A 10,546-nucleotide genomic window follows, 5' to 3' on the forward strand; every position below is an offset into this window, starting at 1 on the left:
GATCCAAAGCTGTCCCAGCTCCACTGTGGAAGAATTCCCATTTTCAGCCTGAATGTGGAAGTTACACTAAGTCTGGGAATGGGGTCACTTCTGACAGCTGAATGGAGGTCATTGTGGTCACTTCCTTAGTGACAAGACAAAGGGGAATGGTTTCAGGCTGAAACAGGGGAGACTGAGATGAGATGTTAGGAGCAAATTCTTTGCTGTGAGGGTGGTGAGAGCCTGGCCCAGGTTGCCCAGGGAAGCTGTGGCTGCCCCATCCCTGGCAGTGTTGAAGGGCAGGTTGGATGGGGCTTGGAGCAGCCTGGGCTGGTGGGAGGTGTCCCTGCCCATGCAGGGGGTTGAACTACAGGTCCCTTCCAACCCAAACCAGACTGGGATTCTGTGATTTGAGACTGTTACAGTGGAAGGGCTCCATCACTCTGCTGAGGGCTCAGTTGCCTTTGGGTACAGCTGTAGGGCTGCTCCAGGTTGCCATTCTGCTGATCAGGTGTCTTTTCTCCTTCTCCAGCAATGCATTCCAGCCCAGCACACATGGCACTATGGAATATAGCTGATTTAAACTATGTATTACATATCAAACTACCAGAGTAGAGCTTCTGTGTAGTTTCCAGCAGGAAGGTCTCCAGGCTAAAGATCAGCAGGGCTGGCAGCCCCAGCAGAGAAACCAGTAACACTGAACTAAACCATCATCCAGGCAAGAAGTGGAAGAACACTGACCTCTGGATTTCTTTTCCTCACTATGTTGCACCTTCTGGGTGATCCTGACTTAATGGTTGGGTCAGTCTGTACCCACATTCCCAGAAGCAGCTTTCAGAGATGGTAAAGCCCAGCAGAGCCTGAGCCACAGGCCTTGTGGCTGTTCCTGCACTTCACACTGAGTTTCCTGCTCTTTTCTGCCCTGATACCAGGTCTCATTATTGTGAATGGAAGGGGACTCCCCTGAGGAAGGTCCTGTCATCTGCTTGGCTTCCCTTTGGAATCATGCCAGTGTTCCTGTCTCTCACTGTGTTCTTTTCTTGTATGGGAAATGAAGCACCAACATCCAACCAGGAAGGGTTTAATTGAATTGTAAAGATGAGTCCAGCTGAGCACCTGGGGTCAGGCAGCCAGAAAAGCTCCAGCAAGTCAAAGTGAAAAAGGAAAAAGCAATGCCATGAAACGATTGCTACAGTGCTGCACTGGCCTTAGGGCCTGCCTTGCTGGGCTCTGGGTTGGGTTCATTATTCAGTATTTTCTCTGCCCTTCATTAGGTTTTTTGAAAGTGCAAATCTGGCTGGATAATTCTTGTGACTAGAAGGTGGCTTCTTGCAGGTGCTGTCCACTCATGGGACCTTTCCTTGGCCACATGGGTAGGACCCTGCAGGAACCACTGTTGGGCTCAGGAAGCTTCTGTGCTCCCTGGGACAACGTGCAGCCTCCCTCTCCAGGTCAGCAAGGAAGGAGGAAGGCTGGTGGTGTCTGTGGGGAGGCAGCCCAGACTCACTGAGTGTCCCACTGCAGCCCTGTTCCTATCTGTGATGTGGAAGTAACAACTGGTATTAATTGTGTTCATCACCTGGTCTGGGGTAGAGCCCTGCTCTTTGCATATTTTCCCCATCACTGCTGGAGAGGGTGGGTCTGAGGAGGTTAGCAGCTCTCAAAGCTGGCAGCAGCCAGAGATGGTGAGAAGGAAGACAGGAAACTCTCAGATGTGGGGTAAGCTGTGTGCTGGGGAGTTGCTGCAGCAAGGCTGAGCTCCAGCACTGGGAAGACTTTGGATGTTTGTTTTACTTCTGGCCATCTGTTTCAGTCCTGGACCACGAGCTCAATTCTCCCTCTTCTGAGATGAATCTCCTTGTTTTACTGTGACACTTGCCTGCTTTTAGCAGAAATGAAGGGTACAGTGTCTGCATGAAGGCAAATCTGCATGCAGGGCTAAGTGTGGGCAATCCCAAAGGATCAGCACGTGGGGACATCCTACTATGTGACGCGTGGAGTGAGTGTGGGTGTTTGTTGAGCTGCTTCCCTCCAGCAGCACAAATTGGTGCTCATTATCTGAGGAGCACAGAGCAGAGAGATCTTGCTCCAGGCAGTCACTTCTCCTGAGGAGCAACTGGTGTCCTCTGTCTTAGGGTGACAGACAGATTCAGAAAACTGAACAGGAGATCTTTAGCTGTGATCACCTAAAGGATCTGAGGCACTGGGATGCTCCAGAGAAATCAGGGGAGTCTGAAGGAGTATCACAGATTAAATGAAGAGACACTAAGTAGCTGCCATCCTTCTTCCAGAGTGAGATAGTAAATAGCATGGGTTTTGGGGCCCCAACTTGCACCCTGCAGGGAGGGATGTAGAAGAGACTGTAGGAGATGGTCTGCAGGGCTTCTGGAGCCCCCTTCCCATGGGCTCTGCTGCAGCCCCACTGCCCATGGCCTTCCCACACACCCTGGGGTGCTCCAAGGGGCAACTGCACATCTGCCAAAGCCCATGATGATCCAAGAGAAATCCAGAGGGCTGACTGGTCTCTAGATCCCAGAGACCTGAGAGACCTTGGTCAAGGCCATGGGAAACTCACAGGTTTTATTCCAGTTGCCTTCTCAAAGCTGAATGAGTTCCTGACCTTACTGCTGGTTCTCACATGCATCACCAGGTGCATTTCCCCACCAAACACTGTCTTGTTCAAAGCCTATTTAATCAGCAGGAAATAATTTTAATTTGCTCTCACTGTAAGATGTGTTTCTACACCAGGTTGCAGGGGAATAATGTTCCTTAAACAAGAGGCACTTTGTAATAATGTACCTTTGTGTTGCTGCTGCTCTGTAATTAAAAGTAGTTTGGAAGAGGCCACTGCTGTTTCAGGGCTTTGGCAGGGAGTGTGTGAGAGACAAGGTAACTGTTATGAGAAGTGTGATAGCTCTTCTGTGAGGGATTTTGATAAGATTGTCTCTGCCTCTCTGCTGCTGGGTGAGCTCAGCTGTGCTGCCTGCTGCTCCAGGTGAAGGGCTGAACATCTCTCTTCTTTTCCTTTAGGAAAGAAACTTGGTTACACATTCAACAACAGGAATCTCCACAATATTTCCCTTGGACAAGGTCAAGAGGTGGTTGCTGAACGTGCTCTAGATCTGGCTGCCAAGGAGGGTCACTGGGTCATCCTTCAGGTATAGTGTCTTTGGGAACAGTCCTGCTGTTCTCCCAGGTGATCTGATCCAATCTAAACCTCCCCTGGCACAACCTGAGGTTGTTTCCTCTTGCCCTTTCCTCATTGCCCTTCCCTGGACACTCTCCAGCCCCTCCATGTCTTTCTTGTCATGAGGGGCCCAGAACTGACCCCAGGATTCCAGGTTCCTCCTCCCCAGTGCCCAGCACAGGGGGATGATCCCTGCCCTGCTCCTGCTGGCCACCCCAGTGCTGGTACAAGCCAGGATGCTGGTGGCCTTCTTGGCCACCTGGGCACACCCTGGCTCATATTCAGCCACTGTCAATCAACACCCCCAGGTCCTTTTCCTCTGGGCACTTTCCAGCCCCTCTTCCCCAAGCCTGGAGCGTTGCCTGGGGTTGTTGTGACCCAAGTGCAGGACCCAGCATGTGGCCTTGTTGAACCTCATACAATTGACCTCAGCCCATCAATCCAGCCTGTCCAGATCCTCTGCAGAGCCTCCTACCCTCAGGCAGATCAACACTCCCACCCAACTTGCTGCTGTCTATTGCTTTTATCCTTTTATTGATCATTGTCTTTTTGGTTTTCATGCTCTTTGAGGCTTCTGGAGGGTGTGGAGTTGTAGGGAGTCCTCTGAGGGAAGGTTATGCTCCACCTTCTGTGCTTTTATTCTCTTCATGAATAGAGATTAATTCTTAAGAGCTGATAGACTACTTCTCTTACTCTCAAAACCTACCAAGTATTTAAATGAGCAAAGAACATGCACAGCACTGAAGGCAGAGGCTCTGTGCACTGCTGCCAATTCCTTTGTGCATCCCAAGCCAGGCAGTTGTTTGAAGCTCTTCTCACAACTTGGCAAAATGTGTCATCTCCTTTTAGAGCACGAAGGGAGCTCTTTGTCAAGTGCTCTCTGGAGCCACTTCCTTGGGGACTGCTTGGGTTTGCTGATATGCAAAGTCAGGGGTGCCAGCTCTCCTGGCAGGTCTTGGGAACCCCTCTGATTTCCTTGCTGTGGATTTTATAGATGTTTACAATCACTGTATTGCTTGGATAAAATTAGGTGAAGCCAAAGCTTTGACCCCTGATCTGAGCCTCTAGGCCTGATTATGGATTTAAATTAAATTCCATTGATATTTTGATCTTAATTGTTGTTGTTTGTTTTTGGGTTTTTTTGCAAGCTCCCTCAAAGGTAGACAGTGCTGAGCTTTTCAAGAGCTTTTAATGGAGATATCTGTGGGACTGGCATCTGCCTTTGAGATGGTGAAGAAGAAATACACAGCTTTTCTGGGAGCTGTTCCATCCAGTAATGCAAAGTGAAAGGTTCTCTCCTACAGTGATGGTTAGATCTTGTAAAGGATCTGTTAGCACTGTCAGCTGCCATGTCTGTTGCTTCAGTGCTAGCAGAGAATGGTGGGGAAACACAGGTTTGTAGGAGCTTGATGCTGCACACACACAAAGTTTCACAGCCACCACCTTCCTCTCCATAGCCCTCCCTTCATTTGAAGGGGCAGTATCCACTTGTAAAGTGGAGCTGGTGCTAATTGCCAGTTTGTTACTGATGGTGAAGTCTTTAGATTTGGAGGTAGGAACCAGCCAGGTACCAGAGCAGGGAGGTCTGAGAGTCCAGCAGGGCTCTGCCCTCTGCAGCTGACATGGAGTGGAAGCCTATGATGATGATCCTTCCACCTTGTGTGCAGGGAGGAAAGAGCTCCCCAGTGCCCAGCACAGGGGGATGATCCCTGCCCTGCTCCTGCTGGCCACCCCAGTGCTGGTACAAGCCAGGATGCTGGTGGCCTTCTTGGCCACCTGGGCACACCCTGGCTCATATTCAGCCACTGTCAATCAACACCCCCAGGTCCTTTTCCTCTGGGCACTTTCCAGCCCCTCTTCCCCAAGCCTGGAGCGTTGCCTGGGGTTGTTGTGACCCAAGTGCAGGACCCAGCATGTGGCCTTGTTGAACCTCATACAATTGACCTCAGCCCATCAATCCAGCCTGTCCAGATCCTCTGCAGAGCCTCCTACCCTCAGGCAGATCAACACTCCCACCCAACTTGCTGCTGTCTATTGCTTTTATCCTTTTATTGATCATTGTCTTTTTGGTTTTCATGCTCTTTGAGGCTTCTGGAGGGTGTGGAGTTGTAGGGAGTCCTCTGAGGGAAGGTTATGCTCCACCTTCTGTGCTTTTATTCTCTTCATGAATAGAGATTAATTCTTAAGAGCTGATAGACTACTTCTCTTACTCTCAAAACCTACCAAGTATTTAAATGAGCAAAGAACATGCACAGCACTGAAGGCAGAGGCTCTGTGCACTGCTGCCAATTCCTTTGTGCATCCCAAGCCAGGCAGTTGTTTGAAGCTCTTCTCACAACTTGGCAAAATGTGTCATCTCCTTTTAGAGCACGAAGGGAGCTCTTTGTCAAGTGCTCTCTGGAGCCACTTCCTTGGGGACTGCTTGGGTTTGCTGATATGCAAAGTCAGGGGTGCCAGCTCTCCTGGCAGGTCTTGGGAACCCCTCTGATTTCCTTGCTGTGGATTTTATAGATGTTTACAATCACTGAATTGCTTGGATAAAATTAGGTGAAGCCAAAGCTTTGACCCCTGATCTGAGCCTCTAGGCCTGATTATGGATTTAAATTAAATTCCATTGATATTTTGATCTTAATTGTTGTTGTTTGTTTTTGGGTTTTTTTGCAAGCTCCCTCAAAGGTAGACAGTGCTGAGCTTTTCAAGAGCTTTTAATGGAGATATCTGTGGGACTGGCATCTGCCTTTGAGATGGTAAAGAAGAAATACACAGCTTTTCTGGGAGCTGTTCCATCCAGTAATGCAAAGTGAAAGGTTCTCTCCTACAGTGATGGTTAGATCTTGTAAAGGATCTGTTAGCACTGTCAGCTGCCATGTCTGTTGCTTCAGTGCTAGCAGAGAATGGTGGGGAAACACAGGTTTGTAGGAGCTTGATGCTGCACACACACAAAGTTTCACAGCCACCACCTTCCTCTCCATAGCCCTCCCTTCATTTGAAGGGGCAGTATCCACTTGTAAAGTGGAGCTGGTGCTAATTGCCAGTTTGTTACTGATGGTGAAGTCTTTAGATTTGGAGGTAGGAACCAGCCAGGTACCAGAGCAGGGAGGTCTGAGAGTCCAGCAGCGCTCTGCCCTCTGCAGCTGACATGGAGTGGAAGCCTATGATGATGATCCTTCCACCTTGTGTGCAGGGAGGAAAGAGCTTTGCTCATCAGGGAGCACTAAGCAATGAGTTACCATGAGCTGGGTCTGCTCAGTTTCCCTCTCTGGGCCTACTTAAAAGCTTTTTGCTAAGACAGTGACCATCACAATCACCAAATTATGTTCATCAGCCCTAACAGCAGAGAAACAGTGAAATTTGTTGACATGTTTACATGTCTGAACAAACTGATGCAGGAACAAGTTCAGGCATTAGATATTCCCCATTTAATTGTAATCTTCATCCATTAGCCAAAATGTCACTTCCCTTTCTTTGTGATCAAGTTCATTTCATTCTTGAGCATCTTCCCATTTTCATAGTTTGTTGCCTCACTGAGTCAGGTTCATGGACTAAATTGAATAGCAGAGCTCCTGGAGCAAAACCCTGCAAGACTCAGAGCCAGGCAGAGCCCTTCCTATCCCATTGCAGATACAATGGAACCTTTTTCTGTCCACTTCACAACCAGTCCTAGCTGTAAGCAAAAGAGATATATGGTCCTATAGGAGATATATTGTCCATTCAAGGCACACACCTTGGCAGGAAATCTCTGCTTCAGTAAAGAAGAGATTAATTTTCCTTCTGGCCACACTATCTTTTCATAGATAGGTGCTTCCAGTTCTCCTTTTGGAGATTTTTGGACAAATACTCTGAATTCAGACAGCTGTTTTCCTTCCTGCCTCATGTCACAACCACCATTCCTAAGTTTTTTCCAATTGCAAGTCCACTTAACAGGCTGGCAAATAAACCAAACATTGATCTGGGTTGGAATTAAGCTTCTGTTGGGCTTTCAATAGCTTTGTAACTACTGCAGTCCCAGTTTTGTTGTTCAGCTGCTCTGAAAATCTCTGTCTCAGCACATATTTTGGGTTAAAACACAAATATCACGGAGTCCTCTTGAAAATGAAGTTTCTTTTCCTTCATTTATTCAGAATAATTAAGGCAATTTTCCTTTACTGTGGATTTCACCAGTTCATCTCAACCTACCTTTACAGCTTATGAAGTGGAATTTGACAAGGTAGATTCCAACATTTTCTTTAAAACTCTGGGGAGTTCAGGTCAGTCCAGATTTTCTGTAGGTGAAGCTTGTTTGCTGTCTGGCCTGGCAAATCCCAGCAGTTTCCCATTCCACTAATGGCCAGATTTGAACTGAAGTCCACATCTCAACCCTGGACTGTGGGGTTCAAGCAAAGGATGAGGCACTGAATTGGTTGGAGAAAAGATGAGGACAAATTCAAATGCTTTCCTAAGGCTTAAGTTGTGCCAGATTCTAAATAAATACAAGTGAATCCATGTGATGCCTGATATTGTATTAGATCAAAAGAAACAGGCCAGAAAGAGATCCAACCATTGCAGAAGTGGTTTCAATGCACCTCTTCAGAAGGTGCAAATTCCTGCCATCTTATCTCCCCTGAAAGCCCTCTCAATCTCATCATGAACTGCTGAGACCAGCTGAATTTTTTTCCCCTGGGTCTCACCAGCTTCTCATCAGACCCTCATCATGCTCTATCCACTCATTCCATCCCCATTTACTCTCTTGTATTTGTCTGTGTACCTGAATTTTCCCTTCTTCTCTGCCATCACCCTGGGCAGGGCTTGTCAATTGACCAGTGTCAGGAGATGTTTGTGGGGCTGGACCTCAGCTCTCTGCTCTCACTGTCAGCACAGATTTGTTCAGATTCGTTCACCCCCCTTTTAACTATCTACGATCATGGAATCCCAGACTGGTTTGGGTTGGAAGGGACCTTCAAGATCATCCAGTCCCACCCCTTGCATGGGCAGGGACACCTCCCACCAGCCCAGGCTGCTCCAAGCCCCATCCAACCTGCCCTTCAACACTGCCAGGGATGGGGCAGCCACAGCTTCCCTGGGCAACCTGGGCCAGGCTCTCACCACCCTCACAGCCAAGAATTTCTTCCTAATGTCCAACCTGAATCTCCCCTTTTTCAGTTTGAAGCTGTACCAGCCTGGCATTCTATGATTCTATCACTCCATGCTGTTGTAAAATGGGTTGGAAATTCCAGGTTTTCTCCAGCTCCCAGTGTTTGTGTGTTAGTTCCTGGTGTGTTAGCCCTGCCAGGTTCCCTGCTGCACACTGAGGGGCAATGCAGCACCTCTGTATCTTCACATAGTGTCTTTAAGGTGGATTCCACCTGGTCCCAGGAAGTTGTTATTATTAGTTTATCAATTTTTCTGAAGAACTCTTCATCTATTGCTTCATTTTAAGACCCTTTGCAGTGATTAAAGGATTGGAGCACAAGAGGGGAGGCTGAGAGAGCTGGGATTCTTTAACCTCACCAAGTGATGGCTCAGAGGGGTTTATCAGTTATCCCTCAGGGCAGGGGGTATACAGAAGATGGAGCCCAGAGAAAGAGCAAGAGGCAGTGGGCACAAGCTGAAATACAGATTTCCCTTAAACAGAATGATTTGATTTTACTTTCTTTTATTTTACTTTTTACTGGGAGAGTGGTTGAGCAGGGACACAGATGGCCCAGACAGACTGTGGAGGCTCCAGCCTTGGAGATACCCAAAAAACCCAACTGGATACAGTTAGCTCTCTGCTCTAGCTGACCCTGGGAGGATTGGATGGATGATCTCCAGAGGTGGCTCCAGCCTCAGCATTAGTGACACGACCATGAAACACACACTGAGACCCTCCCCAAACTCTGCAGTGACTATTCCTGCAGATACGAGCTGTTTCGTGGTGGTCTCGCCTTTCTTGGGCACTCCCTGTACACCTTGATGGTCTTTTAGTTGTATGGACTCTGTGGTAGTTTGCTGGCTTCTGGAAAGTACTTTATTAGATATTTTTATGGTGTTCAAAATATTGCTTCTTAAAACCTTTTTTGGCTTTACCATGACTGGGCTTTGTGCTGTTTTCTGTTTTTCCCATTCGGACACAATTTCCACGTTCTGAAGAATGTAATTTTACTCCTAATAGTCTCCATTACTCTGCTATTTAACCAAGAGAGCTCCTTTCTGGTCCTTTTTCTAGGTGATATATATTTATTCTAAGCCTCTAATATGATTCCTTTATGTAATTCCCTTGCCACCTGCAGGCTGTTTATCTTTTTGGCGGCTACTTTTAATTTCAGTTAAGCGAGTTCCTTGTCCTGTCTTTGGATGGAATAAATCACCTTCCAGAGTACCTGCTAACAACGTCAGCTTGGATTACACAGCTAACTTGAAATTGAGGGTAGTTTCAGCCCACAAATCCCAATATTTTAAAAAGCAGCTGTTTTCTTACCTGGGAGCTACAACTCTGGATACAACTCCAGCTGAAAATCTGAGGCTTTTCTTCCTCCATTTCACCATCTTCACATAATGCTGCTTAATTTCCTGCCAGATACATCTGATTAGTTGCATGAATAAATAAGTATTTTATATTTAAGGTCTTTGTGAAAACACCTGTTTGACTTTTTATTTTCTCAGTAGCTGAAACTGAGGCTCCTCACCTTTGTTCTGTTAAAAATGATGAAACGTTTTCATCTGAGCTAGGCAGATCTGGGGAAAGAACTCCATTCCCCAGCCAGACACTGCTGTAGCAAGGAGAGTATCATCCATTGCTGATTATTCCTGTTTATTATTTTGAATTTAAGAGTATACTTGATGTGACAGAATGTATAGGGCTGTGAATTATACGCAGAGACTACCAGGGCAAGCACCAACTTCGAGGGCAGGTGCCATTCATTCGTGTGGTGGATTCAGTGCCTGCTCATGATGGGTGCAAATGAGGGGGTGACTAATAGAGCCTTGTCCCTTTTGTCCTTGCTAGAACATCCACCTGGTGGCCAAGTGGCTGGGTTCTCTGGAGAAGAAGCTGGAGCAGCACAGTGAGGGCAGCCACCAGGATTTCCGTGTCTTCATCAGTGCGGAGCCAGCACCTTCCCCTGACAGCCACGTCATTCCCCAGGGCATCCTGGAGAACTCCATCAAAATCACCAATGAGGCCCCGACTGGGATGCATGCCAACCTGCACAAAGCCCTTGACAACTTCAACCAGGTAGGAGCACAGTGGGGCTGAGCCCAGAGCTGCTGGAGCCCCACGGAGCGGGATGTGCCGGGCACTGCTGCTCCTGCCAGTTGGGCTGCAAGGCCCTTTGCATCATGTGCTCCTGGATCCAACGACTCAGCTCCTCTCTCTCCTCTTAACTCTCTCTCCTCTCTCCTCTCAACTCTCTCTCCTCTCTC

At 47.7% G+C, this 10,546-nt stretch overlaps 1 protein-coding gene across 1 annotated transcript in view; it reads left to right on the forward strand.

Moving 5' to 3' along the window:
- DNAH9 (dynein, axonemal, heavy chain 9) overlaps positions 1–10,546 on the forward strand; it is a 164,944-nt gene that overhangs the window by 128,570 nt on the left and 25,828 nt on the right. The window contains 2 exon segments of the mRNA XM_010008230.1: positions 3,010–3,137; positions 10,131–10,358. Coding sequence (XP_010006532.1) covers positions 3,010–3,137; positions 10,131–10,358 — 356 coding nt within the window.

Source organism: Chaetura pelagica, unplaced genomic scaffold, assembly GCF_000747805.2.
Source record: "Chaetura pelagica isolate M959 unplaced genomic scaffold, ChaPel_1.0 scaffold471, whole genome shotgun sequence".
Classification (NCBI taxonomy): Eukaryota; Metazoa; Chordata; class Aves; order Apodiformes; family Apodidae; genus Chaetura; species Chaetura pelagica.